The 19,640-nt window shown below is 34.8% G+C and overlaps 1 protein-coding gene across 2 annotated transcripts in view; it reads left to right on the forward strand.

Moving 5' to 3' along the window:
- The window catches only part of LOC116162874, a 41,230-nt gene that overhangs the window by 21,209 nt on the left and 381 nt on the right, over nt 1-19,640 (forward strand). For both annotated transcript variants that reach the window (XM_031476622.1, XM_031476621.1), the window contains 3 exons: nt 19,096-19,131; nt 19,260-19,443; nt 19,496-19,622. In XM_031476622.1, coding sequence (XP_031332482.1) covers nt 19,096-19,131; nt 19,260-19,443; nt 19,496-19,622 — 347 coding nt within the window. The remainder of the gene's footprint in view (nt 1-19,095; nt 19,132-19,259; nt 19,444-19,495; nt 19,623-19,640) is intronic.

A 19,640-nucleotide genomic window follows, 5' to 3' on the forward strand; every position in this document is an offset into this window, starting at 1 on the left:
GCGTTAACTTTTTTTTTACTTTACGTCGTCGATTTAATATAAATAATTCTCTCAAACAAACTGCAACACGTTATTGTTAACGTGCAGAATAAGAATGAACAAAGTAAGGTACCACAACGGTTAAGCGATTCTAGCTCGTATCGCTTACGTTAAAGAATGTTTATTGAAGTGAATTTCGCTTGCATGGCATGGTATCAAGTAGGCGTAAACAACATTGCTGCCAACAGAAACTGAATGCAAGCGAAATTCAGTTCAATTAATATTATTTGACGTAAGCAATACGATCTAGAATCGATTAACAGTGGCCGAACCGTACTTTGTTCATTCTTATTCTGCACGTCAATAATAGCGCGTTGCAGTTTGTTTGGGAGAATTGTTTATGTTTAAGCGACGACGTGAGGTACAAACAGTTAACGCTGCATTTAGTGGGGTTAATTACATATCGAAACAGTAATATCGGGCGATCAAAAATGATTGGCTGTCGAGTCACCTTTGGAAGTTCAAGTTAGATACGATTTCCCATGTAAACAAAAATTCCAAAGGCGACTAGAGAGCCAATCATTTTTGATCGCATTGTATCAAATGGACTATAGAGAGGTATTTTTTAGGTATGAGAAAACATACGTAAAATGACACTCTAAGTATGTAGGTAGGTATCTTTTTCAATCGATGACATCGAAGTGTTTGTTGTTTCCGCTCAAATTTGTTCAATAACCCCAATAACGGTGTGCATGGATATTCGCATAAGAATTATTTATTTATAACCCCGATAACCTTTATCTCCCCCATTTCCAAAACTTTAAATGCCGTAGATGGGCAAATAATATGTCGTTGGAAAGGTTTTTTAATCCATGAATGTGGAACTGCATTTTTTTATAGATTTTATAATTTAATATTCAAAAGATTCCACGACCAATTACTAAAGAGTGCAATAAGTTCAACACTTCGTAAATGACGATACCATCAAATTTCATACCTTATCATGAAACCTTTTTTCAGGCACTGTGGCTCATGTTTTAATTATTCACTGGGATAAGTGAGTGACGTGTGAGCTCTATTGTGAGAGGTTACTAAAAGTAATAAACGGTTAATAAATCGAAGGACTGTAGTTTTTTGATATTGAACGTTAATATACATTGTAATTTCACTACTAGCGTCTGATGACATTTTCCCACTTGTACAGGCAGTTGTATAATAGTTATTTATGCATTAAGGCAATATTTATGCCGAGGGCGACAGAGGCCGAGGGCCTCTGGCCCGAGGGATTGTAAGTCGGCCGAGGGTTAAATATTGAGTAATGCCTGAGATGCATACAACATTTTATTTTTCATCGTTCCAAAGAATGCATGTCCAATACACAAATGTCAATAATAATGTTTGCCCAACATTAAAGTGCTTCATACGAATCAAGTTGCATCATTTTTAGTACTTACAAACATTACTACAATATCAATATATTGAATTGCAATGCCTACAATCACATTATGTTCTCCTAACTCACGGTTGATGCGCTAACAAAAATAAGTACCTATCACTTCCCCCTATAAAAAATTTCCCCCTTTTAAGCAGCCTTCTTCCTCTACACGCGGATGAAAACTCGGTTTCCGTAAATATATACTATAAAAATCTACTCTCTGTCTCTAGGGGTTATTTGCGGAAGGGTGGTTTCATAATGCCAACATTTTCTCTTTAAGTAGGTATACACGTAAATGTAAAGCATAGGACAAAAATGCAAATTTGTTAATACACAAACCAAACTGTGGGCAGTCGAACGTAAGCAACAAATGTCATCCAGAACATACTGTTGTGTCACAATTCAATCGTAATTAAAAAAGGTACGAAATGCCAGAATGTGAACTTCCCCTTCTAGCTCTCCCCCATGGTTGGAAAACAGATTAGAGAAAATACTATAGTGTTTAATAAAAGGTTATAATGTCACGTGTAGGTATCTACCCACTGTAGTGCAAATAATTTGTAATTATTGACACATATGGCATCAAAAGGAGGCATCGCTTATTAACCGTCAAGAAGCGATAATGTAACCATCTAGTAGGTAAATAAACAATACGTAATAATTCGTAAATCGTTTAATTCAAATTTCTTACAACTCGAACATTACAGTACTCCCTAACACTTTATGCACACATGATCGAAGTTTAATAGTTGGCGAGTTGATGCTAATTCACACGTCTCTTACATTTCTTAAACTATTACCCAATTCATTGTACCAATTCGCCATTAACAAATTTTCTTCATTTATAAACATTTTATCGCTTATGAAAAAGATGACATTTAAAATAGTACATCTGATTTCTATTTCGCGTCATTTTGAAATCAAACTTACATGAAAAGAAAGTTAAAAGTGTGCTCTATGCGATCGCGGAGTAAATAGTACTGTAAATGGATTGGTTTTCAAGACATACCCATTTGAAAGTCGTCCAATTTAGCATGGGCTCTTATGGAACGTCGAAATATTTATTACTTTGGCGTTGAAATTGGAACTATCTGAAAGGCAATTTGATTTGCTTATATAGCAAATGCCTCAATTTCTCGAAAGTTCTCCAACGCTTCCGAGTGTTCGCAAACAAACACGTCATATTTCCCGGGAAGAATGAGTCACATCCGCTTCTTATCGCCGATGACTAATCTTTTATGGCGCCCCTAAATCTATATTTTTATAATATTCGCTACACTGCCTCCCTTTCGAGACTGTTTAGTCTCGCAACACGAAAGACACTTGTAGCAAAGCCACGGTCCCAGGTGACTCTATAACTAGAATTTGATTGCGGTACTTGCACGATGACTCTCTCGTGCACCTTCAATTTTTGAAGAAAAAGCAATCCACCGTCTGCCGAATCGATTGCGAGGTTCCTCTGGGGTTGAGGAAACAGACCTATATTTCCACCCCGGTGCCCTGGAGTACCACCTCCAGCATGTTGCACGCAACACGCCAGTCCAACCTATCAGGACCGCATCCGGTCTTCAGAATTGACAGCTTTGTAACGCCATGAATCTCTAGTGCTGTAGTGTATTTCAAACATCTTCGTAACTAGGATTATCGCAAGACCGGCCTTTTCTTACCAGATAATAAAGAAATCGCCCCTGCTACTGTAGGGAACAGACTTTACCCTCGGAACGTTGAAGGTAGATTTCTACGGCAATACCTCGGGACATCTTGACATCCTTGGCTACGCAGTGAACCAAAACGTATACCGCGAGTGCTTAAAAAAAGTTGGATAACACCAAAAACGAGCCTTCCGAGTTCTAGGGTAATGGGTCATACATTCTGCGAAAGTGGACTGTCGTGGCTTCATTTGCATCACATTCGCTGTAACCTGATCATGGGTGGCACCAAACTCCTGACGCAGGGTTTCCACGTACTCGTTCTACACAGTTCCTTCCTGGCCGGATCTTGTTACACGGTAACCGCAGTTCCCTGCTAAAACAACACGGGAGCTGGGCTCTGTCCTGTAGTTACCTGCACCACAGAACGGTTGGTCATGAGAAACAAATGCAGATATTGATCCCAATCACTCTGGCGGTCGGACACAACTTTTGACAAGTACTTTCCCGTTGTTCTGAGTGCAGGTGTAAAGCTGTGGTTCTGGTCTTGCGAATGCCAAATAGTTTATGCAGGCTTTGGATAGCGCGGACTAGAAATTTCGTTACTTGAGGCACAAACTGCACATTTTATGCACCACTCCTTCACATCTAGTTTGCAATTCACCCAGTACACAATCATCCCCCATCTTAACCAGGGCTTTCGTCACTACTAGATGGTCTCTCGATATACCATCGTAGTACTTCAGATTCCCTGCTCTTCGATACCAGTAGCTGCACACTTGTGATCGTGTCATCATTTTCTAAAACTTTTAAGAAGACTTCTAATGCGTCTTCTTCTCTTCCACTATTCACATGTTGTTATTGAATTTAATCCCTAATTGTTGTGCATTAACAAGTAATTTTAATTTCCAGGGATTAAAATAAATGTAACCTTCATTTTTGTTTTCTTGTAAAACATTCAGAAATTACCCATTTTCTTTATTTTTAGAACAGGTAATATTAAAAGCACAATTTATAAAGGGGCATAAAGTACATCCAGCTCTTCCTACATGACGCCAAATAACTAATCGAGTTCTTCTCCTCCTCAACGATGGTAAAAACTCTTGACGTGTTTTGGATATGTCAAAATTTTATCAAATGTCACGTTTTACCTCATTTTAAGCAACTTTCAAAGAATAATTAATATATTATATACCGAGGGACTAAAGTGTGTGTTCTAATCCCGTATACGTTTCGGGCAACAAGCACCCGAGGGATTAGGACGCACTTTAGTCCTTGAAGATAACACGGTGCTTAGGACCATGCCCTTTTTAAATCCGAGCGACCGAGTTGTCAGTTAAAACCTCGCTTCCTTTGGTCGCTCGAATTTGAAAGGGCATCGTCTTTTAAACTATAAGACACCGTGTTTATCTTTAAGACTTGTGAAGCTTATTTTGTAGTAACCATGGTAATAAAATCAACAAATTTAAGACCGAAAAATAAACAGCGTACTTTAAGAGTCTTCTGTACCCATTGCACCCAATGTAAATTTCCATAAGAGCGCCCACCATAGAAACTCAAGTTGTTTTTCAAAAAAAAATGTTTTAAGAACTATTTTATAAATTTAGACCTTTATTTACAAAACTATTTTTTTAAAAAAGTGTATACCAACTGAATACCGATTGTTTAAAGATTTGATGTTTTGCACCGATTATTGTGCTATAATGTAAACCGACAGTTTTCTAGATAAGTTAGTTCTAAACATTACCTACCCTAAACAATGAAATCATATTTTTTGTATGTCTGTATCTTGGCGGGCGGTAAATCAACAATTTGGGTGTAGCAACCAACTAAGGACCAGGACAGGAGTTGACAAAGCAAGAATATCATCTTGTCTCTTACAACTATAATCATCAATACACTATAATGCAAAAATTAGGTAAAGAAGACTCTTGAGTAGTTTATAAAGACGTTATTATTGACGACGTACTTTATAAGAAACAATGAATTTTATAGATAACAATAACAAATCAGTTTAAATGAATCTTGGAAACGATTTAGTGTTGATGTCATGTTAGAAAAAAAGGAAAGTGATAGAAAATATTATAATTTCGACAGAAAAACTCAAAGAGGATGTCAAAAATCAAAATGCACTTCAATGTGAAATTTATGACACAAATTTATAATATCTTTATTAATCGGCAAAGCTATGTAAGCTTTATAGGGGGTCTGTCCGTCCGTTAACACGATAACTGCCATACGCTTGGACCGATTCGGTTCAAACTTTGCACAGCTGACCAATACGCCAAATGTAACAAGCCTATTTAAATTGGGTTAAATCCAATGACCTCGTTGAGTAACGCCCCTCTGTCTCTGGCAAACGCTTGAATCTATACGGTTAAAGCTTTGCACAATTGACCTATTAATTATGCCACATATTGTAACAAGCCTATTGAAAATGGGTCAAATCCAATGACCCCGTAGGATCAAACCGAGGTGCTCTGCCGATTCTTTAGATCCGCTTTAGGGGTTTACCCTGCGGTTTACTTAATATCCGGTCTATCGCGCGGCTTTTGCTAGAAACTCCACTTGGAGTTGGACGTTTATTGTCCACGGTCATGCTCAATAACTGGAGACGCTCAATCTTGCTTTTTCTCGTGAAATTACTTAAAAGTACCTATGGATAAAGTTACCCAATTCCAAAGTTGAAATGCTCACCCGCGTACACACTACGCATCTGACTTTTTATTTTACTACAGATACCTATACTAAGATTTCAAACACATTTTTATGCTAGTTATTAAAAGCGGTATAATCAATGGTATGAAAGGATTAGGTACAATAATTATAAAGCCAGATATGAATAATAAACCGTAAATTCCTTAATTTTTAGGTAAATAATATTATAAAGCTTTTTTCATTAGACAAACAATTTCTCTCCAAACATCCACAATAATTTATTGTAAACACTTTTGTTTCATTTATTTTGGCATTTTTCTTTTGTGTGTTTATTAAATCAGCAGCAAGATGTTACGGGAGTCCACAAAGCGAATGTGATAGTTGTGAGAATTAGATTTCATTCTGTAAATGACATTTACGATATATCCCCCATCAGTGCATCAATGGGTTTCTGCAGTTAATATTATGAATGAAAATTGTGCCCAGAACACATCAATCGAGACACATTTTTCCCATTAAGCATAAAGCTCTCGTACTAATCGTGTGTATGACAGTTTTAGCAACGTTGTGGCCACACCTTTAAAGTGGCGGGACCGACAAGAAATCCAAATTCCAATTTTTTAGGGACAAATTATCCAAATAATTTGGATTGTTTTCGTCAAGATATCCAATTTTTATCGACAAATTATCCAAATCCAAATAAAGCGACAAAAGATCCAACCAATTTGGAAACTCCGATTTGGATATCTTGTCGGTGGCGCGACAAGATATCCAAATATCGAATTTTTTTTAGACAAGAAATCCAAATTTTTTGGACAAAATATCCAAAAAGTTCCGAAATTTTTTGACAAGATATCGAAACTTTTTTAGACAAGAAATCCAAAAGGTTTGGAAAGTTTTCAACAAGATATCCAATTTTCGAATAGATAAAGGTACGCCACTTTTTCGTGTATTTGATCATTACCTATACGTTTTTAACAGCAGTTGTTTTCAGCGTGAGACCTTTGTGCTTGGCAAAGTGCTGAGCTTTAGAAGTACTTATTAATTATAATTTTAATCAGGCATGAACTTTGTCTGGTACGAAAAATTCAGTATCAGCATTTCAGTTTCAGTGTTAAACCCCGGCATAGCAATTAGCATTCAGTATGTTTTTATACAGCGTTTAATAGTGTAGTGTAGTTGTTCATTTTGCTGCTATCCTATAACTCGCATTTGTTACTAGGCACTAAGACGCTGTATGAAAACATACTAAAATGCTATGGCGTGCTACTGAAATGTTTCGTACTGCACAAGGTTCATACGTGATAAAAGGGCTTGCATAAAATTTGGATTTCTTGTCTAAAAAAGTTGGGATATCTTGTCAAAAAAGTTCCGAACTTTTTGGATATTTTGTCCAAAAAATTTGGATTTCTTGTCTAAAAAAAAATCGATATTTGGATATCTTGTCGCGCCACCGACAAGATATCCAAATCGGAGGTTCCAAATTGGTTTGATCTTTTGTCGCTTTATTTGGATTTGGATAATTTGTCGATAAAAATTGGATATCTTGACGAAAACAATCCAAATTATTTGGATAATTTGTCACTAAAAAGTTGGAATTAGGATTTCTTGTCGGTCCCTAAAGTGGCAGCACGTTTTTGCATAAGTGCACTGGTGGTAACCAGGATGTTGCAAACTAGGTAGGTAGCTTACCTTCACACCTTTTCTCTGTCACTCAAGCGCACCAATTTCAAATCTTAACGGTACCACACATAAGCACAACACATGAATTGTAACATCACATAATCTATGTAACTTTACAGTGACACATTTTAAGTGGCGGCCACGTGTTTGCCACTAAGAGGTCAAAACGGTTTTGAATAGTGAATTAATTTTAGTTTCGGCCACTTTAAAGTTCTATGTTCCAATAAACGGACATATTTATAGACCTACTAAGGACGCCATTTGCAAAAAATTGAAAGTGCTGTTGAACAAAATTTAATTTTACAACAGCGTCGTATTTTATACGATGATTCGACATGTAATTATTGGTTTTAGGTAAACAACATTGATTAAAAATGTGTTTGGGGTATAAATAATATATAATTTCCTCACATGAACATTTTCCGATTTCAACTTTTTCTTCAAATATGAAACATTTCGCGTGGATAAATTTCAGGGTAGAACATCTATATTTAGCAATAAAGTTTCAAGCGATATATTTTTTACCTTTCCGAAGGATGCTAATTCATTACCCTATCATTTAATAATAATACCTAGATTATTACGTACGGATACGAACTTGCATTATTTAAGCGGCAGAGCAAAGCGATGCAAGCTTTATAGGGGAGTCGATGGTGTCCGTCTGTCCATTAACACGATAACTGTCAAACGCTTGGACCGATTCGGTTGAAACTTTGTACCTAACAAACTTACTGAAAATGGGTCAAATCGAAACCGATACTATAATGTAAATATGATACACCAAATTTTCAGACGTTTTGGTAGGTATTATAATATTTACATTAGTATTAGTACCTATATTAGTACAGGGTAAATTAATTATAAAATATTACAAGCGATTTATTACAAAACAATGTTGTAAACAAATTCAAAAAAGTAACACATATCACATGTAAATCTGAAAACAAATTCAAAAAAATAACATAAATCATATGTAAAATTTCTGAAACTATAGACTAGATAAAAATATTTAAAATCTGAAACTCATACGATGTCCATTCGTGAATGTATAAATGTCACTTAAACTTTAAATTACTAATTATACATAGGTATAACTCGACAAAACAAACATTTTTAGAAATATATAATAAAGACTTATACATGACCAAGCATAATAAGCAAAATTTATTACCTCAATGTGTAATTATTGATGCTGACTTGTAAAAGTAATGTATGATTGCGGATTTCACTTTTAGTCTTTTCCCTCTGGAGAATAAGATGGTGTAAATACTAAATAATTCCCTGGAGGAGGTCTTTGAGTTAATCAAGTTCAATTTCATGAACGCTAAATAAACATTAAAAGCGGGAAAAGAAAAAATTAGGTTAAAAACCAGGTGCATCTTTAGTAGGCAAATGGTATCAGAACAGCTATTAGTTACAGAACGAAATGGATTTGTTATCAATAAAATAAATTTACGAGTACTTACCGCTAAATATCGTCGAGACCTCACGAAATGAGGAGATCCTCCATGTTGAAAATACGCTGATGGCTGTGCAATACCGACTTTTCTGTAAAAATCTCTCATATACATGGAGGAAATACGTGTAATGTAAACTGCGTTTTATGAAATCTCGGGAACCACAAATGCACAACCAGTAAGTGGGAAAACATTGAAACAAATAACAAATATTAGAATAATAAAATAATGACCCTGCCAAGTTTCGGATTGCTGATCTGATCACATCTTGATCCAGCTCTGCTCCCTTCCATCATCCAAATTTAAAGTTGTGTTTGTTTATCAGTATATGTACGTGATTTTATGATAAACGAATTTCAGTTTAACATTATGCACTGTTTATTTCTACTTATTACTCGCATTCTTTTCGGAGAAAATACTCTAGATTTACCAAAACAGTTTAGTATTTTTAGTAAACTTAAATAATGAAAGATAAATTTATATAACGTTGTGAATACTTGGCTCATATTTGTGGTAAAATGTTAAATATTTACTGGTAAGGTGTATTATTTGCTATTAGTTTCAGCATAAGTCGTGGATTTTGTGGCACTTTTATTATAGGTTAATTGGGGAATGTTTTTAACGGAATATTTCCCATATATTTCACCCAGTCTTTGGAAATTAGTTTTTCACACTGCTTACAAAAATTTCCACGTGTCAGAAGTACAATTTGGAAGAGCTTTAAAGCTGAGAATTTATACGCCGTTGTAGTAATTTTTACAGAACCTCCACGCCATTTCAATAGGATTGTACTTGCAATGGTACGGAGGTTATCGATGAACTTCGTGCCCATTCGTCAGGCACGATGCATAAATACTCACATCGCAAATGTCACTAAGCTGAGCTAAGATTTCCGCTTTGCTTGGATCTGGCCTGTCGGCGTCATAATGCCTCTAAACCTTTGAAATTTGCAGTTTAGTATCTGATTTTATAACTTTTGGTATATTTGCCTAATTATAAATCGCAATTGACAGATACCTATTATTTTATTTCACAAGGGTATCGATTTTACGGATGCGTTGCGCTAATAAGCCCCCCAGGTATGATCATGAAATTAATAGAAATGGATAGAGGACACCTTAATAACACGTTTAGAATAAAAAAAAAGAGGGCCTAAATTTTCCACAATCTTAATTAAAAGTTCACTTCATTTTCTGGAAATCTGGTGTTATTTACGTATATTTTGTCATTCTTAAGTTGGCAAAACTGAAAAATGTTATGTGACAGCTTTCATTTTCACTTTTTAACAAATGCGACAGTAAATTTTTGTAGGAGGTTATGTTAACTTCTTCGTCTACTAAAATGAAATATGCTGGATTTAACGTGTATATTAATAGAATGTAATAAAAGTAGTACAACAGGTATAATATACAATACAATTTTAGGTTTTGTTCGACTTAAACACCAAATAAGCGACACTTTCATGTGACTGACATTTTAATGACACCACTTTTTGAAGTGTATACAGTCTAAACTTCAATGCATTAGGGAAGAGGAATGTCGTAGAGAAGGTTGCATGTGGCACTTCCTGCATGTTTCATATACCACCTGGTTCGTATCGACTACTGATTAACTTGGAACGCCTTTTTCGTATCAATCGCCGCTTAGCATCCACCGCCTAATACGGTCAAGAGGGGAAGGAACATCTCTCGCATTTTCCATGATAATATTGTCAATCTCACTTCAACGTAGACACCCTTGTGTTATTTCCCAATCACTGGGATTGAAACATGAACATGAATTAAGTAAAACATGTAGTGAACTGCTTACTACTATTATGGTATAATTAAAAACACATGTATAATACTTGTACATCATTATTTAATGTTTATTATATCGTGAAAAAATAACATAACCTCTTATGAAATTAAAGTTGGCACTGAGGGATTTTAAGAACACTATAACCAACTTAAAATCAACAATGTAATTTGAATAATATAACCTCACTTACGACGAAATGAAGTGAACTTTGAATGAAGATTGTGGAAAAAGTAAGGCTTCTTCCGCAAATTTTTTAACTGATAACGTGTAATTAAGGTGTCCTCTATCCATTTCTATCAATTTCATGATCATACCTGGGGGGTTTATTAGCGCAACGTAACCGATTTTACTTTGGCTCGTCCAAGATCTATAGAGAGGTTTGTACACCCTTTTCCGTATTTCCACCCCTTATCGTAAAACTTTCTTTTAACTCTTTTTATTCTTTTACGTTTCGCCGCCCAGTAAAATGGATACCCATGTGCTTTGAAATGTGCTGGGCGAAAACCATAAAATTACCAAGAGAACCAATAAATATCCCTTCGGCTAACAATTTACAGTAATTTAATCGTCACTGTGCGGAGATCATTTTGATTACCAAAAATTAAGTTTTCCCACAAAATGAAAAAGAAGTAAAATGTGAATGATAATGTCTTCAATTAAAATGACTGGAAAAAGGTGATACGCAGCAGAGAAATGTTATCAACAATATGAACAATTTGAACTCCATTTCCATAGGCAACCAACAATGACAAGGAACGAAATGCAAAAATACTAAAACGGACCAATTACCAAGACCAATTACCAAAACCTACCGAATAAAAGAGAAATGGATCTTACTGATGACGTTGAAGGTAATTGACAAGGTAAAGATATGGGATTACATAATATATAGATTGTAGAAAGTGGTCTATGAAGTGTGCAGAATATCCGCAAAAAAGACGATGAACTAACATACACGCGAATATGAAAAAAAAACAAATGTAGTAGTCCTAATAGGCATAAAAGAAACGAATATGAAAAATAAATAAAGATAAAAGGTACTAAAAAAACCGTTACTTGATCTCCGGATAAGTTCACGAAAAGGTACGGCAAAAACAGGAGTTGTACTGGTACAAACCGAAACTGGTTGAGGTACGTTAAAAATTGGAAAATTTGTTTTGGGAGGTTGCCTAAGATCGATGTAAAAATGGAACAGAATCAAAATGGACGAACCGGAGTGCGCAAGGACGAGGGTTACGCAATAGGCTTGTACTGAGGGAGTATAACGAACTGCAATAGTAAAAAAGACCCATACAGTATGTGAGTAGGTAACGAACTCTATACGGCCATAAAAATATGCACAGATGGGTTGTGACGATCACTATTCAAGGAATATGCCAAAGTCACCTACTGCCACGTAATTACCACGGTAGGTACTTTAACTTTTTGGGAATGTTGCGTATTTTGATGCTTAACAAAATGTCGTTTTGAAACCGAAAAAATTTCGACTACTTTCGGAGATAATAAAATTATTTCAAAATAAATGACATCATTTTGACAACTTTTTTTCCTCTACAAGGTGCTAGTTTTAAATTTAAATTCTAACGTTTCGTCTCCGGTTAACCATCATCATTTTCATTTTTACTTTTTGTGTGATTTGAGAGAGCATTTTTTTCTGATTTCAAAAATGTAAACGTCACTATTTTTTAAATATTGTTAAAATATCTTCTTTTTTGCCTGGCAAACTTTGTCTTGGGTGGTTCATAGTTTCTTGTAATTTTACGAGTTGATAGCGCCATTCCTTATGAACAAATCTGCCAAATTCACTTATTACTAATCATTCATTTATTTTCTAATGTCAGTAAACACAAAGTTCCTTATTCAATTCAATCGGCACGTCGCAAGAATAAGAATGACATTTTTTATTCCTTAAGAGGGTACGACATCCTAATTAAGTTCTCTATGACCTTTTTATCAGGGGCCTGGTGCAGCGATGTTAGGTTCTACTTTTCTTTACAGTGTTAATATTAACACATGGTATTTAAATCTGTGATAATTAATCGTTATACAAACAGCAGTAGGTATATATACATGTACACTGATATTTTAAGTTCTTAGCATTAAAACCCAACGACCGAACTTCTGCAATCGCTCATCCTAAATATTAACCGCGCACTAAGCTGCTAGATAATTTTTTAACTTTAAGATTTTTTTCTCCGCCTTTTTATAATAACACGTAGCATAATTTTGTTGTACCCAAAAAAGAAAGTCTTTGGAATAATTGAATACAAATATTGCCTTGTTATTTGAAAAAAAGGCTGTATGACGTCACCGCGCTAAAATCTTAGATATTAAAAAAAATTTTGACAGTTTTAAATTTTTTATAGTGCCAAATGTAGATTCGAAAAGTTTTAACGAAATCACAGTAGTTTTTTAGTTTTTTTGTAATAAAATAAAAAATGTATTCTGTAAAAGTTGATTAAAACTATCTAAAACGTGGACATTTCATGAGATTTTACCATGTCCAAAAAACGGTGACCGTAATAGCAACCCAGCTCGCACTAGGAAGCTAAAAATAGTAATATTTACACTTTCGAAATAAAAAAAAAGTGCTGTGTATCAAATGACACAAAAAGTAAAAATGACTTCTATAAGAAAAAACAAAGTTGATGATGATTAACCGGAGACGAAACGCCAGACTTAAAATTTAAAACTCGCTTCTTGTAGATGGAAAAAATGGCCATAATAATATCTCCGAAAATAGTCGGACTTTTTTCAGTTTCAAAACGGCATTTTGTTAAGCATCAAAATACGCAACTTTTCTAAATTTAAACTACCTACCTATCTTTTAAAGTTTCCGAGATTACTATTATCGGCATTTTATTGAGGAACTTTCGCGAAAACAGTTTTTTTGATATTTTAACGGAATCTTAAAGTTTAAACATATCATATGATACATCATTATAATCAGAAAAACGAGTTTTATTCAAATGTGCTAAAATCCAATACGGCTACCATAAGAAATAAAAAAGTTAGGTATCTATTGCAACTTCCAAATCTAGAGTACCTTAAATTTTTCGATTACATATTTGGATTCCTCATAAGTACCTTCATAATGTTTTAGTTTAAAACGTCCACTTTTTGTCGTTTTCGAAATAAAAGGCAAAATCGAAAATTGAAAATTTTGTTTTTTTTCAAAAATCTCGGCTACCTCTCAAGACATCAGAATTGTCGTAATGATAAATTTGATAACCAGTAAACTACATTGCAGCTCGTCAGATAACCGAGATACCCATGTTGGAGCTCGAAAAACAAGCACTCTGTATGCAGCGACAGGGCAAAATGGTTATGTACAGGGCGGGCTATGATATTTTCTTTGAAGGAAAAACTAAAGGATAATAATTCTAGTTTTGGGACGCAACAAGGGTATTGTTTGTATAGGTGAATTGTTAAGGGCATAGATACTTTTGTAAAACATTGTCCAGTGTGTCAAAATTAAACACGCCCTAAAAGTACCATTTTATCACTGTAAAACGCTTAATGAAAGTTGGAAGAAAATATACATCAATTATGCAGGTCCTTAAGCAACCAATTATACTTCTCAGTAATGGTGCACGCAAAATCAAAATGGACAGAAGTACAGTGTATCCCTCGATCGTTTGGTCGTCTCTTGTAAAAATTGTTCGAAATGAATTTTGAGCTTTTGGGGATCATCCAGGATTGTTTGGAAACTAATTTGTGAGATAATTTTTGTTTCGAAAAATTAAAGCTGCCTAGGAAATGGTCAAAGACGCTTTTTTGGACAGAGGTAAAAAAAACTTCATGTGGTGGTTTGGTTTTTATTCGATTCTAAATTTGATCATACGACGAAAATCGCAGAACAAAGGTGCTTTTTGCAATTCACACTCTGAAATGCCGATTTTAGTTATTATAAATGTATATTCAATAGTAATCAACGAGGAATCAGACGGGATTTAACTTGATACTAGCCCATTAGAATCGGCCTGATGTTATTTTTTTAGAAAGTCCCACTCTGGAAGTCACAGTTTTTGAGCTGACTAATGCCTATTTGCACCATCAAATTTATATGATCTTATACTGTATCCATTTTAAGAAGGTAGCGGTAAAAAACATAGGGAAGATTTGACCTTCAGTGTGATTGGTTAAAACACAAGTCAGTATTACGCTGAAACATAAAACGAGTAGCGAATTTTGCAAGCTGGTAGTTTCTGTTGGCATCTAAACTATTGAAGTGTCATGAACTGTTAATGTCAAAGATTGATTCGTGTTTGCAGTGCTAGATATTTCTACTTTACAATAATTTGGTGCAGTTTTATATTTTTCCTGTGTGTGCTTATCTTCAAACCCAGCACCCTCTACTACCTTCTTATAATGAATGAAGTATAGGCTTAAATTCCCTGCGCAATGATAGTTTAAGTATATTAAGCTTTTTAGGAGGAATGTTAAAGAAGGAATTTGGGATTTCCCGAGACAAGACTAAAAACAAAATGCTTTGGATCTTGGTTTACTTCAAATGCTTGTTTTTGTCTGTTCTTGCTAGTTATACCTTGCATAGAACACCTATACAATTCGCAACAAACAGTACCTATATGATGCCGTTACATTATAGTAATATAAAACTAAAGTAAATTTTCTTCTGCTATCAAAAAACAAACACTTTGACGACTACCTACTTGTTTTCATTTTTTCATTACAAAAAACAATGGCATCTTATGTAAATTGGAATAACTCTTGTAACGTAATTAAAATTCAAGCTGAACCGCAGCCAGGACACTTTGCTGTCGTGATACTGTTCCCTGAACTTACTTTTTGTAGGAGTAAAAACGGATAATATATCACTAGGTATAGCATCTAGGTGTAACAGCAAACAGAATATAATTTTCATCAACCCTCAAATGCTGCAGGCTTCATGTCTACAATAAAATAGATTTTACGAATTTGGTTTTACGTTTACGCTTTGAGGGCACGATTTTCTATTAAGAAAATATAAATAAATAAGAGGAAAGAGAACATGAATAAAAACTCCAGATCAGTTTTGTACACCCACTCGATCAACTTTTCAACACAATGTACTTCTAATTCTATTTACATTTTGAGAATTTAATTGAAAGTAAAGTGCTAACGTAACCATCAACAAGGAGTTTTAGAAATCTTATTTTTTTTCGATTAAAATTGAAAAATACACAATACTGCGATCGAGGGAGTTAATTAAATAGAAGGAGATTTCGTCTTTGGTATGCAAATTTGGACAAAAGATTCAAAGAGGAATTTAGAAATTAAAAACACTTTTGTATGAATTCTTCATGGCATAACTTCGTTTCCGCTAATGAACGAACGATGCAGCACAAATTTCTTTTAAAAATAATTGCGTTAAATTTAGAGTAATGCAAAAGTGAAATCCTATACCTACCGGCAAATCTCAAATAAACAATAATGAAATAATACCGCGTTTATTCATACAATTGATTTTACGTTTCACCAAGAACATTGTTTATTATACAAATAGTATTTTAGAGAAATTACTAATTACCTCTAAATATTTATTCATGTCTTACTTGTTTATTAAAGGCTGCACAACAGCCTTGAAGTGACAACATCCAAAGCCTAGTCCGAAGCCATTCCATAACCCTGTAAACTTTTTCCGTAATATTTCATTCGGTACCTGTATCATAATTCATATCACACTTTTGTAATATTATTGAAATCACTTTTTGGAATATTCGTAGGCAATGACGGACCTAGTCCTTAAATCCAATTAAAAATTGATAACTGATTAAGTAACTGTGATAGGAAATACGAGTACTAAAAGGCTAACAGCTTAACATATATATTAATAATAATAATAATAATAATCACTCCTCAAATTCTTCAAAGGAGTAAAAAGAAAACTGTAACACATTACACAAGTTGCTTTACTTTAGATTTAAAAAACAGTACCTAATTAAGCAGCAAAATTTTATGAAATTGTTCATCGCTTTGTCCTCTCGTCCGGATAGGTACTTAAGACGCCTTCCGTGATTTCCGTTAAATTTTTTACACTATTGTAACTTAGCGAGCATAAATATGTATTCTTAAGTTATTGGTAAATTTGGCCTTGTCCCAGTGAGCTGAGTAAATTCTAATCCTTGTGTATGGGCTTAGCGATTTTGCTCCAATTTATTCCATTGCCGGCATTTTATAGTGGGGGGAGTGTTAATTAACATCAGCTACTACACACTCACAAAAAACAAAAATTCTTTACTTTAAGATTCTAATAAAGCTACATGTTCAAAAGAATAATTGATTGAATTGAAATTCTCTTTACAATGATATCAAATATGTTTATAATTACCTTAGAAATTAAAGCTTCGGTAGTAATGTTTTTAAAACCAATCGCAGTAACTGTCAAAATTTAAACAAAAACAAAGGAGAGTTTTTCATTTGTTATGTCTGCCACAAAAGTAGTCCAGTGAACAATATAACTTATAAGAACCACAATGCAACATAATAGTAATTACACAAATGATGAAAATTTATTCGAAGTAATGATAATACATAGGAAGCAAGTGTAATGTATATTTAAATTTTCTTAAGTTATAATAATGATTTCTGTAACTGCTTTTCATTTGTTTTCCTCGCTTCCTGTTGTAGATTTTATGTATTTGTTAAAATTTCCACAGCTACTGCGATTGGTTCTAAACACATTACTGTAGCTTTAGTTTATAAGGTAATTATAACATATGTGATACTCGTATCATTGTAAAGTAAAAATTTCAAGCTCTTTAAGAATAGTTCTGACCAGGGTACTGACACAAGTAACCGTTCTATTAAAAAAAAATTAATTCATTTTCGGATGCTCTTTCGTTTTTATATCACCTGTTTTTTGAATATGTAGCTTTATCAGAAATTGACAGTAGAGTATTTTTGCTTCTTACACTTTTTTCCTATCTTCAATAATAAAAGAAATATAAGCTTGGACACGCAAAACCAATCACACCGTATACATATAGAACTGAATATCCACAATACATTTTACCTTGAGCAGCATCTTTATTCACACTTCACAGAATTCGCAAGGACACAAAGAAAAGTGTAAACTCCTATAATATCAAAGTGGCAAAGCATTTTAGCCCCAATATGGCGACCGGAACAAACGACCAATCAAAAGCAAGATACCCGGTTGTCGCAACTGTTCTGAATTGAGTCAGTGTAATATCGGTGATGAATACGCCAAAAGGTCTTATAAACACCAAAGTGTGCAATGGTAACATTATTTCCAAACGGTATGTTTTTCTGGCACACTTTTTACTACAGAAACCGCCACGCACGTAATCAATCTAATTCCGAGATATACAGGGTGATTCCTATAGTACCTGCCACCGTTTGGGAGCGTGTAGGTGGTGCGTAGGGGAGTATTTTGATATAGGACACTTGGGGTCGAAAATCTAAAATAAGGGTGCCCGAGCCAAATTTACCTTCTGGAATTTCGCGCCTGTAGGTAGGCAACCCAACCGGCCGGCGGTGCACACGGAGCGATCTCAGGCGGCAATGTGTGGCTGACACTTGATCAGAATTTTGTTTAAACCCACGAAATCCCGTCTGCAACGACGCGTATCAAGTGAATAAACACTATCGCAATAGTATAATAATAGTTGGCTAGATGTAGGAAGTGCATTGAGAACAACGGTGGCCACGTTGAACACTTGTAAACGTTATTGCTTTTGACTGTCGTTTTCCGTCCTTCCCTCCCATGTCGCTTCCTCGCGCTAACTCGCTCTGCATCGCTCCGCGCGAAACGTCGGTCGGTTGGGTTGCCTACATACAGGCGTGAAATTCCAGAAGATAAATTTGGTTCTGGCGCCCTTGTTTTAGATTTCCGACCCCAAGTGTCCTATATCAAAATACTCCCCTAGGCACCCCCTATACGCTCCCAAACGGTGGCAGGTACTATAGGAATCACCCTGTATGCCGCCAATGTTCTGCTAACTTCCCAGATCCCCTCGTTGCTAATGAAACAGATCAAACAATAAACTCGAAAAAATTAACTAGCATTTATTCGCTATTTTCAAGAGCGATTAGGTATACAGTTGGTTCCTTGCAATTATTTTTTTAATTGAAAATTTTAGTAGTAGTATTCAAAAAAGACATAATTCCTACTTATACGACAATAGATCATTTTCAATTTTCCCTAGTGCACTAACCAGTAAATCAGTTCAAAATGTTTTGTAACGAGTCGTTCGTATCGTAATCAAGATGCGCAAGATACAATTGCTTCTTAAAGGGGTAGTAATACGTCTTCAACGCTTGATGGTGCAATATAAGTAAGAATGCGATTGTATAAATTTTAAATTTTTAATACGTGTAACCAGTCCTATTACTGTTAACGTTCACTAGTTGTATAAGTGCACATTGAGGAACAAACATTACCTACATAATATGAGTTATTTTGTTACAGGTTCCTGCTTAAGCTACGGACATTCCTGTTGGGGAGGTAAGTAATAGGACAACGGTGTGTGAGAATAATGAACTTAAAATTCGTTACATTAGTTACAAATTCAATGAAAAAAATTTTTGCAAAAAAAGAACACTCGCACTAAAAATATCTGTATGACATTTCAGGGCATGGAAAAAGAAGTGACACAAGTAATGGGGACACGAAAGATTCGTCAGTCGACTCCATAAGTGATACCAAATGGGCCCTTTCCCGATTGTTACAACCCTCGTTCGATGTGCGCAAATGGAAAGCCCAGAACGATGTTGCGGTTCCAAAGCATTCTAACTTGGAGAACATTAAAAGTGCTCTGTAAGACACTATTATTACTTACATCCAATCATTCATGAACATTTTATTTTAGTCAAGATGATATCGATTCAGATACGCTTGACACAATGGCTATAAATGACGATTCGCTGTACGTTGACGAACAACCTTCAAGTCGACATAGAACAGCTGAAGATAGGATGAGACTCTATAAACTCATTGTAAGTGTTAGTGTAACC

This window comes from Photinus pyralis, unplaced genomic scaffold (genome assembly GCF_008802855.1).
Source record: "Photinus pyralis isolate 1611_PpyrPB1 unplaced genomic scaffold, Ppyr1.3 Ppyr1.4_LG2, whole genome shotgun sequence".
In the NCBI taxonomy this organism is placed as follows: domain Eukaryota; kingdom Metazoa; phylum Arthropoda; class Insecta; order Coleoptera; family Lampyridae; genus Photinus; species Photinus pyralis.